Raw genomic sequence first — 26,070 nt, 5'->3', positions numbered from 1 at the left:
GCGTCCGCTAACAATTTGAGCCGATTTTCCATTCAATTTGTTAGCGGACACCATGTCGCGTTTGGAGAGCCCGTGATGTGCCTAAACAGTGGAGCTCCCCCACAAGTGTCCCCATTTTGGAAACTATACCCCTCAAGGATTTTATTAAGGTTTATAGTGAACATTTTGAACCCAGAGGTACGGCACAGAATTTGTTTACATTAGGTCATCATATTGAATAAGTTGTCATTATTCTTGAGCGCAAGTGCTCGCTACTTGAGTTTGCATCGGGTACTCAGGTATGCACCATGTACAGTGTGTGCTCGAGTGACATGCTCGAGTCCCTGCTCCGCATGTTTCACGGTTATTAGACACCCAAAAAAAAACATGCGGGGATCGGTCGTGCATGGCAGGCAATCCCCGTAAAGTTTTTTGGCCGCGAAGCATATGGGGCAGAGACTCGAGCATGTCACTCAAATACCCACGATACTCAATGCATACCAGAGCACCCGATGCAAACTCAAGTAGCGAGCACTTGCTCTCAACACTAGTCGCCATATCGTCATCTTTTTTTCTTACTTTTGAAAAAAATCCCAACCCCAGCCCTAACCCTAGCACAACCCTATCCCTAGCACAACCCTAGCCCCAGCACAACCCTAGCCCCAGCACAACCCTAGCCCCAGCACAACCCTAGCCCCAGCACAACCCTAGCCCCAAACCCAGCCCTAACCCTAGCCCAATCCTAACCCAAGAGTTTATTTTTGACGCCGTTCCTTGTGCGGTATAAGTGATTAGACGACTTTATTCTTTGGGTCGGTGTGATTACAGCAATGCCAGAATCATATCGGGTTTTTATGACTGACAGCTGTCACACAATAAATGACGCATTTTTTGTAAAATCTAGTTTTTGCATCGCCATATTTTGAGAGCTATAATTTTTCCAGATTTTGGCAGACAGTCATGTGACGGCTCGTTTCTTGCGGGATGACTTGACGTTGTTATTGGTGCCATTTTCAGGCACGTGACATTTTTTGATCGCTTTCTATTCCGATTTTTGGGAGGCAGAATAAACAAAAACCAACAATTCAGGAATTGTTTTTTTTTTTTTTTTTTTATTCTGTTCCGCGTGTGGTAAAATTGATGAGGTAGCTTTATTCTTCGGGTCAGTACGTTTACAGCGGTACCACATTTGTATCATTTTTCTATGTTTTGGCGCTTATACACAATAAAAGCTATTTTATAGAAAAAAATATTTTTTAGTATCGCTTTATTCTGAGAGCTATAACTTTTTTATTTTTCGGCTGATGGAGCTGTATGGCGGCTTGTTTTTTGCGGGACGAGATGACGTTTTCAGCGGTATCATTTTTATTTATATGCGTCTTTTTGATCGCGTGTTATTTTACTTTTTGTTTGGCGGTATGGTGATAAAGCATTGTTTTTTGCTTCGTTTTTTTTTTTTTTTTTTTTTACCGTGTTCACTGAAGGGGTTAACTAGTGGGACAGTTTTATAGGTCAGGTTGTTCCGGACACGGCGATACCAAATATGTGTACTTTTATTGTTTTTTTTTTATTTTTTTTATAATAATATTTATTGATGGGTACATTATATTTTTATTTTTGGTGTATTATTTTTTTTATTTTTTTATAATATTTTTGCACATTTTTTTTTTTCCACTTTCACACAGTTTATACACTTTATTACTTTGTCCCACTCTGGGACTTTCACTTTTTTTTTTTCTGATTGCCTGCATGGCACAGGAATGGAGCACCATCCCTATGCCATGAAGGCTGTCAGAAGTGCACAGTGTGAAGATTGCTTGGAGATGCACTGCGCATGTCCAAGCAATCTTCCTGCTCTCTGGTGACCCGGATGTTGTCATGACGACATCGGGTCGTCATGGCAACACCCGGGAAGCCTTTGCAGACTGCGCTGGAAGCCGGAAGAGGAGGTGAGTATCGCCGATCACCTCCCCTTGCCCCCGCAATGCCGCGATCGACTTCGATCGCAGCATCGCAGGGGTTAATGTGCTAGGAGCGGTGCAGGACCGCTCCCTGCACATAGTACCGGGTGTCAGCTGTGACAATCAGCTGACACCCGGCGGCGATCGCGCCCGCACAGCCTGTGTGCGCGCGCGATCGCGATGACGTACTAATACGGGTCTGGCTCTTAAGTCCCAGGGCACAGACGCGTATTAGTACGTCAGATGTTATTAAGGGGTTAAAGAAGGACTCCCATGAAAACTGTTATTGGCTAAATCTGTGTAAAGGTATGTAGCATAGTGTAGGTACATTAATAAAGTCTTCCCCAGTTTCCAACGCAGTTCCGGTTTTCTCCTGAGTTACATGACGGTGGGTCTGGCTCTCCAGGTCATACTGCGCTCTAGATATGAGCCGGAAGTCACTCTTACAATTAGTGTTGAGCCACCCCTGTAGTGTTCGGGTTCGGTTCGTCGAACACCGGCATGTTCGTCGAACGGATCGTCGAACGGGTCGTCGAACACCGTTAAAACCAATGGTAGGCAAACAAAAACACATAGAAACACATAGAAAACACCTTCAAAAGGTGTCCGAAAGCTGACAAACTGCTCAGAAGAAACAACTAACACATGGAAAAGTGACAAGTACATATAGTCATGCGAAAAGAAAAGAGGTGGAGGAGTAAAAGGAGGAGGAGACACAGATATAGGCATGTCATGCCCTTCTAAAATCAAGAAAGGCTGGAGTAAAAATCTAAAATCAGCCTACCAACACCCAGACGTCGTGACAAGAAAATTAAAAAAAGAAATATCTTTAGGTAGAATGGCGGTTCCATTCAGAACACTTTACTTACAAGATGTAGTGGTTTCCCCGTTGGGAGTCGTGCCAAAAACGGAACCTAATACATTCGGACTAATCCACCATTTGTCATATCCAAGGGGCAGGTCAGTAAACGACAACATCGACGCAAAACCAAGTACAGTAGTATATACTGTACCTCCTTTGACAAGGCAATCAGGCGGGTCAAGAAGTTGGGATGGGGCACCCTAATGGCCAAAACAGACATTGAGGGGGCGTTCCGGTTACTTACTACCTGTGCCTCCGAATAGTGTCCGCCTATTGGGCTGCTTCTGGGAAGGAGCATACTATATAGATCGCTGTTTGACCCTGACGGCCAGCCCCCCTCTCCCAATACTGGTGCCTGTCCGCTGGTGGGTTGAGCCCCACCGTGGTGGAGGCAGGTCTAAGCTCTGTAATTTAAATTGGCTCTGTAATTTGAATGAATACACTTTAAATCCTTTTACAAGGATCTATTGGAGGGCAAGTCTGGTGCCAGCAGCCACGGTAATTCCAGCTCCAGTAGCGTCCACTAAAGCTGCTGCAGTTAAAAAGCTTTTATAAGGATCGAGCTTGGCGGTCTGCCGCAAGGCGTGCTACCGCCAGTCCCAGCCCCTTTGCCTTGGGGCGTCTCCCCGATGCTCTTGACTGAGTGTCCCAGGGGCCGAAGCGTTTCCTTTGAAAAAATTAAGTGTCCAAAGCACAGGTGGTGTAGCTTGCTTAACAGCTGGGCTACTCTGCTGACTATCAGGCACTGCTACTAGGCCCAAAGTATTGCCTGGGCTAGATGCAGTTAAAAATTGTTATTAGATACAAAGGCGGTGTAGCTTGCTTCAGATGGGCTACTCCGCTGACTACGAGACACTGCTACTAGCCCAAAAGGATTTCCTGGGTTAGATGCAGTAAAAAATTGTTATTAGATACACAGGTGGTGTAGCTTGCTTCAGATGGGCTACTCCGCTGACTACGAGACACTGCTACTAGCCCAAAATGATTGGCTGGGTTAGATGCAGTAAAAAAATGTTATTAGATACACAGGCGGTGTAGCTTGCTTCACAGCTGGGCTACTACGCTGACTAGCAGACACTGAAGCTTTGGAGCAGACCTCTGATTCCGAGGCTACAGTATGAGTAAACAGCTCTGCAGACTCAACCATCTGTGTTACCCCAAGCCATAGTGTATGTAGTTTCTTACGGTTAAAAGGGGGGGGGGGGGGAGCGACCCGACCCACCTGGAATTGACGATGCCAACGTCATGTAAAACACAGCAAGGGGACTCCAAAAAGAGTCTCCATTTTTTTCCAAAAATTGTGGCACAGACACCACTTAAGTGGCATCAATTGCCCCAGAGTTGCTTAAAATGGTTAGTGAGGTGATTTTCCAAAATCCTCAAGCTTTTAGTCTCCCCAGGATGACACAGGGGTAGAAAAGTCCTTGCGGATCCATGATTTGTTCATCTTTATGAACGTGAGTCTGTCTACATTCTCAGTGGACAGCCGCGTGCGCTTATCTGTCAGCACACTACCAGCAGCACTGAACACACGTTCAGACAGAACGCTGGCTGCGGGGCATGACAAGATCTCCAAGGCGTAAGTGGCTAGCTCAGGCCATTTTTCCAGATTGGAAGCCCAAAATGAGCAAGGCTCCAGTGACACAGTCATGGCTTCGATGTTCACTTGGAGATACTCCTGTACCATCCTCTCTAGGCGTTGACTATGTGTCAGACTTCTTGTCTCCTGTGGCCTTGCAAAGGATGGTCTAAAAAATTGGTGAAACGATTCCACAAAATTGCTGTTACCAGCAGATACAGTGTTACTGTTACGGTTTGAGTGATGAAGACTCGACAGTCCCACGGTTGGCAAGTTAGAACTGTGAGAATCACTACGTGCACCACTGGTGTTTTGTGGAAAAGCAGATGCAAGATTCTGTAACAGCCTCTGCTGATACTCCTGCATGCGTGAATCCCTTTCTATGACAGGAATTATTTCGGCAAATTTACTTTTGTACCGGGGATCTAAGAGTGTGGCAACCCAGTAGGCGGGATTACTTTGAATTCTGACAATCTGAGGGTCATGTTGCAGGTAGTGCAGCAAGAAGGCTCTCATGTGTCTTGCGCATCCAGGAGGACCAAGTTCTTGTTGTGTTGGTGGCGAGGTAAGAATCATGCTTCCTTCCTCTGCCCTCTCCCCCCAACCTCGCACAACAGAAATGTGATCAAGGTCTCCCTCATCTGATGAGTCTTCCATGCCCATCGCCAGTTCGTCCTCCACTTTTTCCTCAGCTCCTGCACCTTCCTCAACAGTTTGGCTTCTACCATGCGCCCTCGTTAATCACTCTCCCCCACCCTCCCATGCCAACCGCCTTGGTGCTGCCGACCTTCTGGACCTTGGAGATGTTATAACTTCTGCATATGACTCCTCCTGTACTTCCTCCCCCTCCTCTTGTCCCACCACCTGACTCCGAATACTGTTTAAAGTGTGCTCCAGCATGTAAATGACCGGAATAGTCATGCTGATAATGGCATCGTCAGCACTAAACATCTTCGTCGCCATTTCAATACTGTGCAGAAGGGTGCATAGGTCCCTGATTTGAGACCACTCCTGCAGCGTGATTTGCCCCACTTCTGGATCTCGTTGGCCCAGGCTATACGTCATAACGTATTGCACCAGGGCTCGTCGGTGCTGCCACAGTCGCTGCAACATGTGCAGAGTTGAATTCCATCGTGTCGGCACATCGTACTTCAGCCGGTGAACTGGCAGGCCCAACGACTTCTGTAGAGATGCAAGTCATTGGGATGCGGGATGCGAACGGCGGAAGTGAGCACACAGCGACCGTGCCCTCTGCAGAAGGCCATCTAGTCCGGGATAGTGGGCTAAAAATTGCTGGACAACCAGGTTCAACACGTGAGCCATACAAGGCACGTGTGTGACATTGTCCCGGCGAAGGGCCGCACCCAGGTTTGCAGCATTGTCGCACACGGCCTTCCCTGGCTGCAGGTTCAGTGGAGACAACCATTCATGAAACTCGGTCTCCAGAGCTGATGACAACTCCTCAGCTGTGTGACTCACATTTCCCAGACATTTCAAAGTAAACACCGCCTGATGCCGTTGAGCCCTGCTAAGGAGGTGTGCAGGATTCATTCTGCGCAGTTAGAACGCGGGTGGCATTACCAGACAGGCTTTGGGTGCAGGTGGAGGACCGAGAGGAGGTTGAGGAGGCAGAAGCAGTGGAGGAACTTCTAGATAAAGAGGATTGACGCACAACTCGTGGGGACGGCAAGACTTGGACAGCAGCCCCTTGTCCTGCTGTCACGATAGTTACCCAGTGCCCAGTCAGCGACATGTAACGCCCCTGTCCATGCCTACTCGTCCAAGTGTCTGTGGTGAAATGCACCCTGTTACAAACAGAGTTTCTCAAGCAAGCGGTGATGTTGTGTGCGACATGCTGGTGTAGCGCAGGCACAGCTTTCTTTGAGAAGTAGTGGCGACTGGGCATCTGGTACAGGGGCACTGCGACGGACATAAGGTCTCAAAAATCCTCTGTGTCCACCCGGCGGAAAGGCAGCATTTCTGTAGCCAACAGCTTGCAGATGGTGAAATTCAACCTCTTAGCTTTGTCATGGCTAGGAGGAAATGGTCTTTTACTTGTCCACATCTGAGGGACCGAGGGCTGGCTGTTGTGCTTAGACGGGGTTGAGTAGGGTGTCCCTGGCAAACTGCCGGTCTGTGAGGAAGATGCAGGCGGACATGTTATGTAGCCTTGATCCAAAGGTGGTGCTCTCGATGTCGGAGAGCGCTCAACACTAGCAGGTGTTTCCACTTCCAATTGAACTGACTACCTGCCAATCACGCTGGCTGTTGCGGGTAAAGAGGTGGCAGGTCTGCATCCAAAAACATGTGTGACTGCTGTCCCCCCAGTCACAGAGGATGAAGAGGCAGCGGATGCACAAGATGGGGCAGAGGGTAGCACAGTGAGCTTCCCACTGAAACTTATGTTTCATATCTATGTAACGGTTCACGCATGAAGTACTCAAACTATGGATTTTTTGGCTTCTACTTAGCTTTTAGTGACAAATGTTACAGATAACAAGAGTTGTGTCATCCTTTGCAATCTCAAAAAATGCCCAGGCTATGCAAGGCTTAGAGCCCTTGCGACCTGAAGAGCCACCACGACTTGTGGTCAGAGGCAGAGTTGTGTTTGAGGATGCACTTGTTGACGTGCTTCCAGTACTCCTTCTCTGTCCAGGAAGGCGCAACCTAACCTCGTCGTCACTAGCATCCTCCTCCACCTCCTCTGCTGACCTCATCGACAGGATGACTGTGGGTTGACAGTAAGTGGGATCTCCAACCTCGTCATCATCACCCTGTGTGTTCTCACACCCGTCGTCCTCAGAGCCAACCTCTTCCTGCCCTGACCGAAAAGTCTAGTTGTCGCTCCAATCAGGTATTTGAGTCTCATCATCGTCTTCCTCATTGTCTCCACCAACAGGAGTTACAGTTTGGAAACGAGGGTCTACATTATGCTCAGAACCTTCTTCATCTGGGCCTTTATCCGACTCAGAAACATTCTGGGCATCAGTGCAGATCATTTCCTCGTCTGGATTCACAGAAGCTCTGGAGCAGACCTCTGATTCCCAGGCTATAGTATGAGTAAACAGCTCTGCAGACTCAACCATCTGTGTTACCCCATACTCAGACGGGCAGCTGGAGACTTGAGAGCTGTGAGGAAGCAAGTGCAATTGGGGTGACACCTCTGAGGACGGGAGTTTTTGTGATGTTGAAGTTGAGGTGGAGGAGAGCCCACTTGAAGGAGCACTTGATATCCGTTGAAGCACCTGCTGTTTTCGTGCCTCATCTGAAATTTGCAGCGATGGGTGTGTCCGTAAGAAAGGGATCGTATAACATTGTCCACGAAAAGAAGTAGACATCTTAGTTTGGCTGGAAGATGGTCTTTCTTCTGCAGATGTTACTGTTGCTTTACCACCTACCCCACGGACACAACCTTTTTTTCCCTTTCCAACATGCCTATTCCCCTTTCCACCAGCAGCAGGCCTTTTTCCACTCATTTTGGTGGTTAACTAATTGGCAACTCTGTAGTTGTTTGCACAAAAAAAGAAGGATGGAAACCGAGCAGAGCTGAGTGGCCAAACTGTGGTACTAGCCCAAAAGGATTGGCTGGGTTAGATGCAGTAAAACAATTTTATTAGATACACAAGCGGTGTAGCTTGCTTCACAGCTGGGCTACTCCAATGACTACGAGACACTGCTACTAGGCCCAAAAGGATTTCCTGGGTTAGATGCAGTAAAAAATTAGAATTAGATACACAGGCGGTGTAGCTTCCTTCACAGGTGGGCTACTCCGCTGACTATGAGACACTGCTACTATGTCCAAAAGTATTTACTGGGTTAGATGCAGTAAAAAATTGCTATTAGATACAGAGGTGGTATAGCTTGCTTCAGATGGGGTACTCCACTGACTACCAGACACTGCTACTAGGCCCAAAAGGATTTCCTGGGTTAGATGCAGTAAAAAAATTAGAATTAGATACACAGGCGGTGTAGCTTCCTTCACAGGTGGGCTACTCCGCTGACTACCAGACACTGCTACTAGGCCCAAAAAAATTTCCTGGGTTAGATGCAGTAAAAAATTAGAATTAGATACACAGGCGGTGTAGCTTCCTTCACAGGTGGGCTACTCCGCTGACTACAAGACACTGCTCTTATGCCCAAAAGGATTTACTGGGTTAGATGCAGTAAAAAATTGTTATGAGATACACAGGTGGTGTAGCTTGCTTCAGATGGGCTACTCCACTGACTACCAGACACTGCTACAGGCCCGAAAGGTTTGGCTGGCTTAGATGCAGTAAAAAATTGATATTAGATACACAGGTGGTATAGCTTGCAACACAGATAGGCTACTCCAATGACTAACAGACACTGCTACAGGCCCAAAAGGATTGGCTGAGCTACATTTCGCCAAATGCTGTGAAAAACACTTGCATAGCACTGGGACAGACCAGCCTGGCAAAAAGTGCTATGAACTGCTGTCACCTAGCCATCAAAGGGGCTGCAATTAGAACTAGTCCCTACTCCCTAAACCTATCTCTCTATGTAACTGGAAATTCGCTTGCAATTCACAGAGTTATACTGCATAGCGCCCACAGCAGCAGCAGTGCCGTCTAACACTCAGCTGCAGCAGTGAGAAAATGGTGGCGACGGGGAAAATGGCTGGGTCTTATAGGGCAAGGACATGTGACATATACAGCCAATAACACATGGCCTTGCATGTGTGAAAAAAAATCACTTCGCTGCGTGTGTGCGCTGCTGATAGGCTGACAGACTGCACCGCCCCACTGTAAATGCGAGAAAGAAAAAAAAAAATGGAGATCGGCATTATTTCTGCAGAGATCCATCCCCTGCCCCTCCCCCCGCCCACTCTACACTGAAACTGTCTATTAACATTGATTAACAGTATTACTGTGAAAAAATCCAGTTACGCTTTTGGTGCATGAACAGTTATCGAACATAACCTCGAACAGCCAAATTTTTTCTAAAATCGTTCGAGTTCGTCGAACGACTCAAACACCGCCCAAAACAGCTCGAATTTGAGATTGGCGAACAGTTTGAGTCGAACACCGCTCATCTCTACTTACAATATAAGCCTATGGAGCCTAGGACCCTGTGTGAGCCGGCAAGTTAGAAGAGCCGTCACATGACTCAGAAGAGAGCCGGAGCGGCGCTGGAAACTGGGAAAGACGAGGAAACACAGGTTTTATGGGAGTTCTTCTTTAAATGACCTTCAGGCTCCAAAGCCTTTTTTAAACTGATATACGCACTTTAGTTATACCCTGGTGCCAGTGAGACTGTTGGACTTTGTTGCAGGGGCACAACCAGTGACAGCCTGGGGTGTCAAGTAACCAACTCCAGGGCCCCACTTTTTAGCTACATGCAAATGTGACATTATCCTCAATCACAAATGTATATAACAATGAACTAGATAGATTGTTAAATAAATAAGATGCCGCCTTTGTCTGTACATAGTGATTCAAGAATATTGTGCCAAGTACTGGTCATATAAGAAGGTGGGGCCCAATGGAGGATTCCCCTGTTCTCCCGTGGGCCAGTCCAAACCACGCATCCACATTATTCATAGGAGTAACATGGGTCTTGGTCAGTGTGGACGCATAGGACAGGCTGTTTCACTGGTTACATTATGGGTGGACTGGACGCTGTATGAGTAAGACCTTTTCAAAGACATACTGATAGGGAATTTAGATTGGGTCCCAATGGGGGCAGTGATCACAATATCTGTAAAGTGCTGTTGAATATGTTGGTACGATATCGGAGGGTAAAATAAATAAAAATCAACCTTGAAAAAACCCAAAATAAGCATATACCCTGTAGTATGTAAATAACATAGGGGATTTCGTTAACACAATTTTGATCAAAAAAGCATAAAAGCCATCCCACCACGACAAGGTGAACCCATCGGGATTCTGTTTCTAGTATTAAAACCTCACCATGTGTCAGCTGACCTTAATATAGATAGCAGAACAGGGGCCTGACTTCAGACACTTGCCCATGGGAAGCCATAGAGATGAAAAATAGCTCAAAAAGGGGGCCTTTGTTTGTACATAGTGCAAGAAACTACAGCAAAACCAAAGAAATGAGACACATAAGACCATGAAAGCGCACATATAAAAAGTATCTACTTGCTAGTCGCCAACCTTCTCAAGCAAATAGTCTTGTAGAAATTTGTCAGGGAAGCAGTTCATTTTACATTTTGGCTACTCTTCATTTTGAGCCAAAGTGTTAGCAAGGGGCGAGACTTGTAGAAACAGTACTGGCTTTGTTTTATTCGATGTCAGTTGCCGCCTATGCAGTGCCAAGGTTTCAGGTCCCTCTTACCAGACCTAATGTTCATATAGTAATAACGGGGATAGCAAGGAGTGATAGAACGGATGTCTCAAACATAGAAAAGACTATTATTATATTTTATTATTATATTTTATTATTATTATTTTTTATTATTATGATTATTATATTTTATTGTTATTATTTATTCATATTATTAATTATTATTTATTATTAATATTATTATTTTTACATTGCAATTCACTAATTAACAGAATCAAGCAAAGGACAAAAAAATATATAAAAAAAGCAGCAGATGGCAGCAGATGTATGTATTGCAATTTTTCCAAATAATTATCTGTTTAAAGTGGAAAATGATTACCAGACTTGAGCACTGGCGGTGCCTATTGGCATTTATTTACACCTTAGACCACAAGGACAGACTGACCCGATCCTGACATCTTGAGTGCCTACTTAAAGAGTAACCCTCATTTTAATTTTTATTTAGTAAATCAATAGTACGGATGAAAATAAGCAACTTTGTAATATATCTTATCGTAGAGATCTGCTTCTTTCTCCACCACTCAAGAAGAGACAAATAAAGATTCTTGATCCAGCGTTTTTTATTCTACAACGCGTTTCGACACCAGACTTGTGTCTTTTTTAAACCAACTGTACCTACCTTTTTACACTTGAAAAGGGCTCTTGTTCGGTGTTGAAACCTGTTGTGGAATAAAAACGACTTATCTGTATTGCTGGATCAAGGATTTGTATTTTGGTAACACAGCCTAAATCAGGGATTTGTTTCTTCTTGCCAAGCATCCTGGTGGAGTTCATCCCCCAGCCACGGGGCAGCAGCAATCGATACTCAGTTCTTACTGGAGTTGTGCCTTCAAAACTCGCTCAGGCGAGCAGATTACCTAGATCTATTGTATCTTTTTATAAAGGTATTACCCTATGGTCTGGTGCCCTCTGTTTCCCTACAATTTTTATCTGTCTCTTTCTCCTACTGGACTGATCTTTCACTCTCAGTTCATTGGCAAAATCTGTATATTCAGTGAAGACAGATTTCCCCATTACAGAGATAGGAGGTGACAGTTGGTGCTTTTAAAATTCTATGGAGATAGGAGGGAGGAGCTAGAGAAATACACAGACATTCTGCTGCAAGTTCACCTGAAATGGCAGTTACAGTTCTCCATAGAACTTTGAGCACCAGCTGCCATCTCCTATCTCAGTAATGGGAAAGTCTGTATTCACTAAATACAGATTTTACCCATGAACTGAGAATATTGAGAATGAATGATCAGTCCAAGAGGAGAAAGAATATTTCTCTAATAAGATATATTACAAACTTTCTTATTTTCATGTGTACTATTGATTTATTTTAAAAAAAATTATGACGCCGGTTACTCTTTAAGTGGCCAAATAGCAAAAAATTCAATGCTTCAATCAGTATGACTGTATATTACCATCTCTGTCATCAGTAAGATGCATTTTCTTCGGTTGGGATGATACATATGGGGTGATAGCTAGACCAGGCCGGATACCTACAATATCTAAGGCAGTGGCTCAATGTATTAAATTACTTCTGTCTTTTTATCCCAGGATTTGCGGGAACGCCAGGCTACCTCTCTCCGGAAGTGTTACGGAAAGACCCTTACGGAAAGGCTGTCGATCTCTGGGCTTGTGGTAATGCAGACGACCGCTTAAGCCTCTACAAAAATGTTCTTTTTCCCCCATAAGTGATCCACCAATACTAATCCCCCCATGTCTGTATCTGTCTAATGTGCAGTGCCGGCCTTACGTTGGATGATATCCTATGCAGCACTTTCTGGTTTTCTTCCCTCTTCCTATGATGTACTGTATGTCATATAGTAAATGTATGTAACCATCACATGCAGTATCTTCTTACAAGTGTCGTTTAATATGGTGCCCATACACTGGCCAAATAAATAGTGCATTCATACAGTTGCCTAAATAGCACTGCCAGGTAGAACTGGGACACATTTGAGATGGACGGTGACGAAATGGAAGTTGTAAAGGACTTCAACCTACTCAGATCGATGATCACTCAAGATGCAGCGATGACACCGGAAGTCAAGAAGAGAAGAGATATTGGCAAATCAACAATGAAGTCACTGGATAAGGTCTTCAAATCAAGGTACATTTCACTAGTGACAAAGGCACGGCTCGTATGTAGTCTGATCTTCTCTGTGGTAACATACGGATGTAAAATCTAGATAATAAAGAAACAAAAAGAAGAAGAATTGACGCCTCCCAAATGTGGTGCTGGAGAAGGATGTTATCAATACCATGGATAGCAAGAAGAACAAACGAGTCAAGCAAGACATGTCACTCAAATCAAGGCTCACCAAGCTACTTTCCCACTTTTGACACATCATACATAGAGAGCAATCACTGGAGAAGGACATCATGGTCGGAAGAATAGAAGGATCAAGGCGAAGAGGAAGACCAGAAACCCAATGGCTTGATACTATCAGGATAACGATGGAGAAGACCCTGGTGGACCTCTCTAGGCTTGCACAAGATCAATCTTCCTACAGATCATTCATCCATCAAGTCGTCATGGCTCGAGACCAAAAAAATACAGTGCCACCACAATCCACTACAAATGTAATGTACTGTATAGTGCCTATGTAGCAGCACCACAAAGTGCTTGCACTATACAGCGCTCATCTGATAGCAGCATACAGTGACCAAAAACAGCTCTGTGTTAAGTAGACTGGTAACAATGTTATACAATGTCGAAATTAAATTGCTATACAATATACCCCATACATAAGCGCTCTGCGTTTCTTCAAGGGGCAGAGAAGATAAAGCCTCTGCCAGACACTTCGAACAGCGACTTATCTCCCCTGATAACAAAATAATCGAACGTTGAAATTATAACCTCCCGATCTTCTCTTCCCCAACATCATCAGTTGGGGAGAGTTTGGATGCCCCTACACACATCAGAATATTGGCCAGTCCCACTGACTTCCATGTAATGTGTATGGAGCCTAAAGGGGTTGTCCACCTCTGGGGTAATTTAAAAAAGATATATTTGCACCATTTTGCTTTTATAAGCTCTTTGTTTTCCTGCACACTCAACCTTGATGTGATCTGTGGTTATAAATCAGCTGAGAGGAGCTCAGAGAAAGACAGATAAAAGAGTTAGAAACTATCCGTCAGAACAATCTCTCTCGTGGATTTGCAGTAACTCATTTTGCAGCCAGTAACTCACAAACATTAGAAAACAAACGGTGCATTTTTTTTAATGAAACCCAATTGCAAAAATTATTTTTAGCCCAAATTGTCCCCAAAGTTAGACAACCCATAATGATCATAGGCCTCGAGTATCAGGCATAGGAGTCACATGGAGCAAAATTATCCTTCACAGATAAAAAGTGCCATAGGGTTAAGCCATAGCTTCTCTATCTTACCCCTTGACACAATTGGCTTTGAGGCTTTATATCCTTTGCACTAGCTTCTACATACTAATCATTGTCTTGTTTTCTAATGTCCCCGACAGGAGTCATCCTTTATATCTTGCTTGTTGGTTACCCACCCTTCTGGGATGAAGATCAGCACAGGCTGTACCAGCAGATCAAAGCTGGTGCTTATGATGTAAGTGAACCTACAGATCTTGTTTACAGCCTGTCATGGTAAACACATGTCCTATATAGCATAGCTCCCTATTATCCCGGATTCAGTGGGACTGTCCCGATTAGAGGGCTCAGTCCCGCCACAGCAGGGCTTTGTCTCGACTTTTAAAACTCACCTCTCTCCAATGTCATCATCACTCCATCGCTCCTCCTCCCCGGGGTCCGGGACTGCATCTCTCTGCGGACATAAATGAAATTATAATATTCACTTCTCCCTTTGTGATCGGGTCTCCCCAGGACTCACTCACACAGGCAGGAGATCTAGCTATAAGGCACAGCCCATAATGATATAGATAGGAGAATTTGGAAATTTTGGCTTGTATCGCAGGCAGTGAACCCAGAAGCAGATTATACAGGTGCATAGATATGCATTGTATATAACAGTGTATTTCTATGTTCCCTGAATACTAGAGGTGAAGAAAAAGTCCGATTTTTTAGTTCCTATAAAACTACTAAAAATAATAAAATGTCATTTTTTTCTTTTTGTTAGTCTCCCCGGTACTCAAACCCACAACCTTCAACTTTACAGGCAGGAGCTAAAGCAGCTGATCCAGAGGCTCTGGTGTTGTCACTGAGAGAATTTTGTGTACTTGATCTGTATTGCCAGCTGTGACCCTATAGGCAGATTATACTCACACATTGTACTCAGTAGTTCATTTCTATGTATCTGAATTCTACAGGGAGAATAAATTATTTTTTCTTCCTTTAATATGAATAAAAAATAATGCAATTTTTACTGTGCTTTTTAAAAAAGTTATGAACATCACAAATCAGCAAATAACATGGCCATATTTGGTGTCCCTGCAATCATAACAACCTGCACAACACAGCGATAAGATTATTTACGTGTTTTGGTAAATGGCATAAAAATGGCATAATTGATATTTTCCTCTATTAAACCCATAAGAAAATGTGATACAAATTTAACGCTGAGGCCGTGTTCACACGTAGCATTTTTTCTACTCCTTTCTGCAGGTTTTCGCACCACACGACTTAATAACAATCTTCTCTGATTATTGCGTGTTTGCTGTGTTTCTATTATGTGTTTTCCCCTTTATTCTATGCATTTTTGGTGCAGATGTGAAGCCGTATTGTTAACGCTTTTTACAGAAAAGCTTTGATTCTGCACTTAAAAATGCAACAGCAGTTTTTTTTTGTTGTGCTTTTTACAAACTCCACATAGAAGCCTATACAGAAAAAAAGCACCAAAACCGGAGGGTTCAGCAGCGTCCACACACATCCACTTTGCATGGAAATTTAGGCCGTGTTCACATGTAGTGTAAACGCTGCACATTTTCTGCTGCTTTTTTTGCACAGAAATTCTGCTGTGTTTAACTGTCCAAGCAAAGCGGATGTGATCTCATGAGATCTGCGCCTGCTGTGCGCCCGAGGACGCTGCTGAACTCTGAGGTTTTCATGCTTTTTTTCTCTCTTGTCTTCTATGTGGAGCCTAAAAAAATGCATGTAACAAACTGAAGTTACTTTTTTAAGTGCAGAATCAAAGTTTTTCTGTACTATAAAAAAACACATCTGCACCAAAAATGCATAAAATAAGGGTGAAAAGGCCTAAAAAAATGCAGCAAAGATGCAGTAATCACGAAAGATTGTTATTTGTGTAGTTTGGTGAGGATCCTGCAGAAAACCAAAAACACAATATTTCTGCAACATGTGAACACGGCCTTACAGACACCCGAAGCCAGATGTCATATAGTGAAGCTACATAAAGATGAGAACGTTCTGGCTGCTACAACTATGAATGAAGGGACAAACAATAAATCCAGAGGTTACATCTAGAGATGAGTAGAACGCACAGATGACGTTGCTCCAGAAAGCCGCGCCGGGGACGCCGGCAGGTAAGAGATTTGCGGCCTCCCATCCAGCCACCAGGTACCACTGACCTGAATGCTGAACCGGAGTCCTGTGAATCGATCTGCTCATCTCTAGTCCCATCTGTTCTGGATACAGTCCCAAATTTGGGTCTGCGTCCTGCAGTCTTGGGCGTCTGCTGAATGTCTCTCACTACCACCTCCTCTCTGACAACTCCTGGCAGGGTAGAAAGAAATGGTAAATGGGCGTGGATTTGGGTGTGACTGGGGGCGTGGATTTTGGTGTGGCCAGGGGCATGGCCAAAATGTGTCCCTCTTTCTTCACTTCAAAAGTTGGAAGGTATGTATAAAGGCTTCACTTTTTCACAAGATGAAGAAACCTAGGCCTGCATAGAATGTACAGTCCTGGCCAAAAGTTTTTAGACTGACCGAAATATTGGTTTTCACAAAGTTTTCTGCTTCAGTGTTTCTAGATCTTTTAGTCGGATGTTTCTATGGTTACTAAAATATAATTATAATACATTTTTAAACTTTTATTGACAAATCCATCAAATTTACCCAAAGACTCAATATTTTCAGGTTTGAGTGTTATTTTTCAACACTTCTGCCCGTCACCCCGGCAGCTGGATTTTAGCTTCTGGGCCAAATCCTGACTGATGACCGCCCACGGTTGTCTAATCAGTGCTTGAGAGTTTATCACAATCCGTGTCTTCCTACTTTTTGAGGATCAACCACAGGTTCTCAATCTGAACAGTTTCCTGGCCATGGATCCAAAATTTCGATTGTTCACCAAGCTAATTTGAAATAATTTTTTCCTTCTGATATTTTTTCCTGGAAAAAGCCTTATTTATCACCAAATTGCTCCTGGATTGTTGGGAGAAGTTACTCTTGGATGTTTAGATCCCATTCTTTATTCAATGCAATGTTGGGCAAAACTGTGAGTAAGTTCGCTACCTTGGATGAAAAGCCCCAACACACAAATGGTTTTAGAAGGCTTTATGTTGCATGCACGTACCCTAAGTTCAGATAGGGGCGAGACCGGTTACATGAATTCATTGGAATCCTGGGGGAACCGTTACTCAGGGCGACAATAGGATGCAGCTTCTCTCAGGCACACGATAGATTCAGTTTCCGACCAGACACATCTGACAAAGGTCTTCATAAACGGTAGAACAGTAACATTGTTGAGGCACGGCCAATGCAATGCAAACGTCTCTTTGAGCAACAGGCTCCAGTAATAACAGTACAGTCTCCTTTGCAGCACAGCAGTACACAGTCTATTATCAGGTAGCACAGTACAGCACAGTTTTAATGCATACACAACCACAGGCTTTTCCTTCACAAGGACTCAATAGTACACAGCCTTCTTTATCTTGCATGGAGATGGAGGGGGGAAGGGTTTGATGAGGGAGATGATCCCTATGACAGGATTCCTTCCAGTCCTTATCTTCCTGGCTGATAATACTCAACACTGTTAGCTCAGGGAGTCTAAGTGACCTTTGTTTAACTTCCCTCCTGACCTGAATTCTGTTCCCTTGCCTTCTGTGAGATACAGATCATAAGCCACCTTTCTATTCAGCTCCAGCTACTTTCCCACAATCCCCCTGGGGCTCTGCTAAAACACTCCCCTTCTCCTGTGACTATGTTAACCCCTCTAGTTGCTGGATGCTTCTGGAGCACAACACTTCCTGTCTCCTGTGCTTGTGTTACTTCTAATAGTTGATGAATGCTTTTAAAGCAACCACACTATTTCTGCATGTCACACTCTGCACCAGCACTACTTCTGCATGTCACATTTACTGTTGGCATGACACAGGACTCATAGATAATCATTCTCCCAGATGTCCCAAAAAGCCTGAAGGGGGTTTCATCAGAGAAAGTAACTGCAGAAAGTGCAGGGATTGGACTGCAGAGGACTGAGTTAAAGTTATCTCCTCTGATGAAGCCTCCTCTAATGACCATAAGGCTATGTGCCCACTATGCGTTTATTAAGCGTTTCCGCAGCGGCAATTCCACCGTGGAAACGCTTAAAAAACGCTTGGTAGATGGTCTGCCATGTTCCCCAATGATAATCCGCATGTGCTGTACTATTTTGTATTATTATTGTATTATTTTGCGGAATCGCAGCATTTTAGCCACCATTGACTAGCATTGGACCGCATGACATCCGCATGTCTACACGTGCACATGCAGATATCATGCGGTTAAATGCACGGAGGGTACCCGGGTCTGGAGAAGAGGAGACTCTCATCCAGACCCAGGTACCATAGTACCTGTAGTTAAAAAATAATTAAAATAAAGAAAACCTTATACTCACCTTTCCGGCGCCCCCCAGTCTCCTCTGAATGGCGTTGCTGTCTCTTTGGCTTCCGGCGGTGGTCTGCAAGGCCATGCCGTGATGTCATTTAGTCATGTGACGGTCACGCGACCGCTGACGTCAGCAGTCAGGTGATGGTCGCGTGACGTTAGAGCACTGGGAGCCGCCGAAGATACCAGACGCATTGCTAAGGAGACCGGGAGCCATCTGAAGGTGAGTATAATGTTCTTTTACATTATTTTTACTTTTGATGCTGCATTTGCAGCATCGTAACTTGGTCACACTATATAAATCCGTGCCGGTTGCATGGATTTATATAGTGTGACCAAGTTGTCAAGCACTTTTCCAAGTGATGCTAAAATCGCTTGGAAAACGCTTGAAAACCCGCATGCAGAAATGCATGTGAAGAACGCTTCACTTACGCTTGTCCCTGGCAGGAAAAATGCATGTACAATCCGCATGCGTTTTTTCTGCCAGGGAGATGCAGAAACGCTCAGGAAAAAATCCGGAGCATTTCTGCATCGTGGGCACATAGCCTGAAAGGGTAAGGGGTATTGCTAGTGAGAACACTTAGGGGCTTCAATATATGTATATATAAATATTGTAATGCAGCGGCTTGCGGCATTACTGTAATGGTCCAGGGTGTGTTCTGGTCTCCCTCAGGTGACTGATCACATGACTGTGACATCAGCACAGGTCCTGTGCACACAGAAGGTCTGATCACATGACTGTGACATCAGCACAGGTCCTGTGTGTGCACTGGAAGATATATAAACCCTGGTAGTTTTGAAACAGGGGTGTGAAAGGCGTGAGGCCTGTTCCCTGTGTGGGACACCGTTAGCCTGGAGAGGCTTAGTGAGGCCTAGAGAGGCCTGGTAAAGCCTGGTGAAGCCTGAAAGGCAAAGGCTGGATCCTTGTATGTAAGAGATGCCAGTAGCCTTGGAGGGCAAGAGGCTTGGAAGGCAAGAGTCCTGGCAGGCAGAGGCTGGATGTTATGTGTGAAAACATACCAGTAGCCTTTGAAGGTACGAGGGCTGGAGACCCCCATCTGGGAAGCCGTAAAGCCACAGCGGTGGCAGAACAAATCTGACTGAAGCAGCTACGACCCAGCAAAGGTAAAAACACTGCTTGATGTGGACATTTATATTGTTACCTTGCTGAAGGCTGTATCTGAAGCCAAGTGGACATATCTGTCACTGGAAAGGCTCTTGGACATTATATGTGTAATATGTCGGCGAGCCACTGAGATGGACTCAGTTATAAGCAGTTATGAAGTGTAATAAACTACTGGATTGTGAAATACCGGAAAGTCGTCGCATGTGTGCTTTAATTGACCCAGTGAAGCGAGTGTCCCCCAGCATGATGACTAGCGCTGCCTTACAACATATATATATATACATATATATATATATATATACATATATATATATATGACGCGCCCCCTGGGACATATTCCTTTTTGAGGGGAATACCCGGCACCGGATCAGATGGGGGGTTGTAGTCTCCGAGCGGCTGTGACCCGGTCCCGTGCCCAGGGCGTCAAGCTCAGTGTTATGTGGCAGTCTTTACTGATGTTATTAAAGTTCGTTTTGTCGACTACGCCACCCGTTGTGATGCGGTCACTGTGGCCGCCGCTGCAGCAGGGTCCGCTGAGGCTGATGGTGAATGCGCAGCTTGGTGGGATAACCCCCAACGGGAGGGGTATAGCCTCAGAGGGGACAGGCGCAGAGGATGGGGGTTGTGGTGGTGCGGTGCAGCCGGTAATGATGACAGACTCGGGTTGTGCAGTTAAGGGTCTTTACTTACTGCAGTTGTTATACGGGTCACTCTAGCTCCAAGTGACCACCCGAGCCGTGCTGCGACCACCAGGTCCTGGATCCGGCCAACCCCCAAACAAGTCCGGAGCGTGGCCCTGAGCTCTCTCTCTCTGTCCTCTCTTCAGCCGTCCCCACCAGTGATTCACCTAAATCCAGCTCCCTCGGGCCTTCTGTTGGGCAACCTTTGGCCTCAGGTTCCCGGACCCTCCGTGTGGTGTGCCTTCAGGGTGAATGTAGTGGGTGACCGTGACAGACACTGCCCACGGTCTCCGGTCTCTGGCTGGGGAATGTCTTTACCCCCACCAGCTTGGGTTCCGGTACCCTTCTGCTGACTCCTCACCCGGTGATCTGATTTGGGTTCTTGGGTCCCTTCTTTGTCCCCCTCTGGGTCTTTCTGTACTCCACTCTCTCACTCTTCAGGCTCAGGTCTGCTCTGCTCCCCTGCTGCAGGCTGACTTCCTCTGCAGAAGACTTGTTCTCTCCTTCTGACTCTCTGCATCTGACTTGTCCTCTGCGTCTGACCCTGATCTTTGATGGTGCCCACCTTATATACACCCTCTATGTGTGAGCTCAGGTGACCAGCACCCAATGAGCTCCTAACACTACCCAGACTGCTCCCCCTATCTGCCCCTACACTACATGGGATGTTCCTCCCCCCTCCCACTCCAGCCAGGAACAGGCTCGGTCGCACCTGCACATTTCTAAGTGGGAGTGCCGTCGGCCTGCTCCTCTGGAATGGGATGTATGTAGTGCATGCAGTCTATCTGAGCTCAGTTCCACACTCCTTCCTTACCCGGGAGTGGAATATCACACCTCTGGGTTGAGGTGCAATACTCCTGTAGCAGCCGAATCCTCAGGGTGCTACATTCCCCCCTGGTAAATCACAGCACGTCCTCGGGCTGCAAAGACAAAAAAACACCAAAACATACAACATTTTTATAAACATGTAAAACATATTAAATATTATACGAAATACTATATAAATATATATATAAACTTTTTCAGGTAAACAACATTCTCGTCGTCTCTTTCTCTCTTCTGTTCCTCTGGTCACCGTGCAACTCGTGACCAGGTAGAGTGCGACAGTCTTTTGTAAAACAGTTTCCCAAATAAAACCGGTAGGGGGCGCTTTAGCAAGCGCAACTATGTACAGGGAAATTTTGGCCGTTCTCAGTCCCCGGCCAGGTAAAGGGAAAGGGATGGCTGCTCACAGTCCTCAGCCTGGTATGGAAAGGGTTACAGGTAACAGTTCGCTGGTCCCAACGGGGACTATTTTAGCAGCAACAACAGTTCCAGTTTCAGTTTCAGTTCCGATTCACTGTGCCCCGACAGGCAACTATATACAGTCTCCTGCTCTGCCGCACTCAACGGCGTCTGCCTCCTGCTCTTATCTTACGGCTGGTGGTTTCTTCAGACCCGTCCGGGTCCTCTTGCTCCTCCTCCTCGCACCGCAACTCCTCCTCCGTCAAGCGATGCACGTGGAGGGCGTAAGGTCCCTTGGCACACTTGTGCCGGGTGAACGTTACCTCGTCACCGACGTAGAGGTCACGGCCTTTGTGACCCTCTGGCAGGTGGGACTCGACGTCCCGTCGTGTAACGAAGACGTCACCCATGGTGTTCCGGTCCCTTATGAAGCCCCACCCATGCTGCGCATTAAACTTTATTACCGTCCCGATGGTACGGGGACGATCTGCTGCACGGGGGTCCCTTCTGGTCCGACTCTTTTGCTCCGCGCTGCGGGTCTGGGCCCATTGCTCTTTGGCCTGCCTCTCCTCCCGCTCTCTCTTGAACTCTGCCAGCTGTTGACGGCAACACTCTGTGCGCGCTGCTGCAGCTGCCCGAGTCTCTCCGGTGAACCCCATCAAATCTTCTCCCGTGGGGTCCCACACGAACTGGGCTTCCTCGAGTGGAGGCGAGACCCGAGTCACGGGCTTCGGAGCCGGGATTAGGGGCTCACACAGGGGACCTAGTTGCTTCTGCCGCTCCAGCTCCAAGAATCCTTCGGGCCAGATGAAAGGCCGACCGTCCGGCCACGTTAGCTGGCTGAAGGGGTCCTCTCCCAGATGTGGCACCCTAGGTATTACGGGCGCGGGCGCGGTGGTGGTGGCGCCCGGGTTGCCCAGGCCTTGCGGCCAGGCCTGGGGCACCTGGAAGGTGAAGGGCACCGTTAGGACGGCGGCGCCCTGGGTTACCTGGCCTTGCGACCAGGCCGGAGGCTCCGCGGAGGTAGATGGCTCTGCTTTGGATGCGGCGCCCGGAAATGCTAGGCCCTGTGACCAGGCCGGAGGCTCCTCTTCCGGCGCCACGCTCCGGGTCACGATGCGTGACGTCATCGGGGTCGCGACGGCGGCTTCCGGTCGGGGCCTAGTCGGTGGCGGTGTCATGGCGGTCTCGGGTACGGCCGGGGGACCTTCGGGCTCTGCGACGGGGAGCTGGGGCAGGTAAGCGGTCTTCCGGTATGGGGTATAGGCATCCCCCTTACCTGCTGCCATGCGTCTCGCTCCCTCTTCTGCGCCGTCTCCGGCCTTGGGTCCTCCCGCGTCATCCGCAGAGGCAGTCGATGTCTTCCTCCAAGGGAGCGGGTTAGGTGGACAGGTTCCAGCTTGCTGGGCCATCTCCCGGCCCCACTCCGCCAGGATCTCCCTCTGCACTCGGGCCATCCTTCCCGCGAGGCCCTCCAGGGCACTCCGCGCGCACTCCCGATCTCGGGGAAGCTGCGCCAGGATCTCCGCTAAGCCTAGCGGGGTTGTTGACTCCAGCAGGCTCCTGACCATCGGGTCGGTGCTGCTCTGCTCTGCTTCCGGCAGGCTCCTGGCCAGCGGGCCGGTGCTGCTCTGCTCTCCTCCTTCTTCCTCCAGCAGGCTCCTGGCCAGCGGGCCGGTGCTGCTCTGCTGCCGCTCCATTCCCGGGTCCACTCTTTCTCTCCTCAACTCCGGGTGAGCTTCTCCGCTACTCCTCATTAGACCTCTTGCCTCCGGGTGCGCTCGTTCTACACTGCTCCAGGCGACACCCATCTTCTCTCCTTTCTTTCGTCTCCTCCCACTTCGAGGGCGGTCCCGGGGCAACTCGGTGACTGTCAGCTCCAGGGGGAGTTCTTTCACGCTGACAGACACCTCCAGCATCACAGTCTCTGTTGGTGGGGGCGGTTTCCACTTTTGGCGCCATTTTCTGTCCTGGCCCACGATGGGAGGTTGCCTCTTGCTCTCCTTTGGCACGCCCATAATGGCGTCCGCTGCTCTTCCAAGGCGGGAAATCTGCGGTTTTGGCGGGAATCGCTTCCCAGTGGCGGGAAACTCGGCAGATGGCGGGAACAAGCTGGAAATGGCGGACAATCGGCGGGAAACGACTGGTGATGGAGTCCGATGGCGTGGACCCTCCGGAACCGGCGGGAGACTTCTTTCTGAGGTAAACTTGCACTTTTCTTCAGGCACGCAGTACCCGGGTGTTGCGGGCACGTAATCCTGCCGACTACGCCAAAGTTGACGCGCCCCCTGGGACATATTCCTTTTTGAGGGGAATACCCGGCACCGGATCAGATGGGGGGTTGTAGTCTCCGAGCGGCTGTGACCCGGTCCCGTGCCCAGGGCGTCAAGCTCAGTGTTATGTGGCAGTCTTTACTGATGTTATTAAAGTTCGTTTTGTCGACTACGCCACCCGTTGTGATGCGGTCACTGTGGCCGCCGCTGCAGCAGGGTCCGCTGAGGCTGATGGTGAATGCGCAGCTTGGTGGGATAACCCCCAACGGGAGGGGTATAGCCTCAGAGGGGACAGGCGCAGAGGATGGGGGTTGTGGTGGTGCGGTGCAGCCGGTAATGATGACAGACTCGGGTTGTGCAGTTAAGGGTCTTTACTTACTGCAGTTGTTATACGGGTCACTCTAGCTCCAAGTGACCACCCGAGCCGTGCTGCGACCACCAGGTCCTGGATCCGGCCAACCCCCAAACAAGTCCGGAGCGTGGCCCTGAGCTCTCTCTCTCTGTCCTCTCTTCAGCCGTCCCCACCAGTGATTCACCTAAATCCAGCTCCCTCGGGCCTTCTGTTGGGCAACCTTTGGCCTCAGGTTCCCGGACCCTCCGTGTGGTGTGCCTTCAGGGTGAATGTAGTGGGTGACCGTGACAGACACTGCCCACGGTCTCCGGTCTCTGGCTGGGGAATGTCTTTACCCCCACCAGCTTGGGTTCCGGTACCCTTCTGCTGACTCCTCACCCGGTGATCTGATTTGGGTTCTTGGGTCCCTTCTTTGTCCCCCTCTGGGTCTTTCTGTACTCCACTCTCTCACTCTTCAGGCTCAGGTCTGCTCTGCTCCCCTGCTGCAGGCTGACTTCCTCTGCAGAAGACTTGTTCTCTCCTTCTGACTCTCTGCATCTGACTTGTCCTCTGCGTCTGACCCTGATCTTTGATGGTGCCCACCTTATATACACCCTCTATGTGTGAGCTCAGGTGACCAGCACCCAATGAGCTCCTAACACTACCCAGACTGCTCCCCCTATCTGCCCCTACACTACATGGGATGTTCCTCCCCCCTCCCACTCCAGCCAGGAACAGGCTCGGTCGCACCTGCACATTTCTAAGTGGGAGTGCCGTCGGCCTGCTCCTCTGGAATGGGATGTATGTAGTGCATGCAGTCTATCTGAGCTCAGTTCCACACTCCTTCCTTACCCGGGAGTGGAATATCACACCTCTGGGTTGAGGTGCAATACTCCTGTAGCAGCCGAATCCTCAGGGTGCTACATATATACTGTATATATGTGTATACTGTATGTATATATATATATATATATATATATATATATATATATATATATACAGTATATATGTGTGTATATATATATTATATATACACAGTATATATGTGTGTGTATATATATATATATATATATATATATATACAGTGTATATTTACAGTACAGACCCAAAGTTTGGACACACCTTCTCATTTAAAGATTTTTCTGTATTTTCTTGACTATGAAAATTGTACATTCACACTGAAGGCATCAAAACTATGAATTAACACATGTGGAATTATATACTTAACAAAAAAGTGTGAAACAACTGAAAATATGTCTTATATTCTAGGTTCTTCAAAGTAGCCACCTTTTGCTTTGATGACTGCCTTGCATACTCTTGGCATTCTCTTGATGATCTTCAAGAGGTAGTCACCGGAAATGGTCTTCCAACAATCTTGAAGGAGTTCCCAGAGATGCTTAGCACTTGTTGGCCCTTTTGCCTTCACTCTGCGGTCCAGCTCACCCCAAACCATCTCGATTGGGTTCAGGTCTGGTGACTGTGGAGGCCAGGTCATCTGGCGTAGCCCCCCATCACTCTCCCTCTTGGTCAAATAGCCCTTACACAGCCTGGAGGTGTGTTTGGGGTCATTGTCCTGTTGAAAAATAAATGATGGTCCAACTAAACACAAACCGGATGGAATAGTATGCCGCTGCAAGATGCTGTGGTAGCCATGCTGGTTCAGTATGCCTTCAATTTTGAATAAATCCCCAACAGTGTCACCAGCAAAGCACCCCTACACCATCACACCTCCTCCTCCATGCTTCACGGTGGGAACCAGGCATGTAGAGTCCATCCGTTCACCTTTTCTGCTTCGCACAAAGACACGGTGGTTGGAACCAAAGATCTCAAATTTGGACTCATCAGACCAAAGTACAGATTTCCATTGGTCTAATGTCCATTCCTTGTGTTCTTTAGCCCAAACAAGTCTCTTCTGCTTGTTGCCTGTCCTTAGCAGTGGTTTCCTAGCAGCTATTTTACCATGAAGGCCTGCTGCACAAAGTCTCCTCTTAAC

The 26,070-nt window shown here is 47.1% G+C and overlaps 1 protein-coding gene across 3 annotated transcripts in view; it reads left to right on the top strand.

Annotated features, from left to right (window-relative positions):
- Positions 1 to 26,070, top strand: part of CAMK2A (calcium/calmodulin dependent protein kinase II alpha) — a 319,535-nt gene that overhangs the window by 195,507 nt on the left and 97,958 nt on the right. For all 3 annotated transcript variants that reach the window (XM_073649789.1, XM_073649790.1, XM_073649791.1), the window contains exons 8-9: positions 12,251 to 12,334; positions 14,178 to 14,272. In XM_073649789.1, the coding sequence (XP_073505890.1) occupies positions 12,251 to 12,334; positions 14,178 to 14,272 (179 nt within the window). The remainder of the gene's footprint in view (positions 1 to 12,250; positions 12,335 to 14,177; positions 14,273 to 26,070) is intronic.

The sequence above is a fragment of the Phyllobates terribilis genome, unplaced genomic scaffold (genome assembly GCF_046119375.1).
Source record: "Phyllobates terribilis strain yellow unplaced genomic scaffold, ASM4611937v1 Scaffold_10__3_contigs__length_209671492, whole genome shotgun sequence".
NCBI classification, from domain to species: domain Eukaryota; kingdom Metazoa; phylum Chordata; class Amphibia; order Anura; family Dendrobatidae; genus Phyllobates; species Phyllobates terribilis.
The sequence above is the reverse complement of the archived record's forward strand: the minus strand, read 5'-3'. Positions and strand labels throughout refer to the sequence as shown.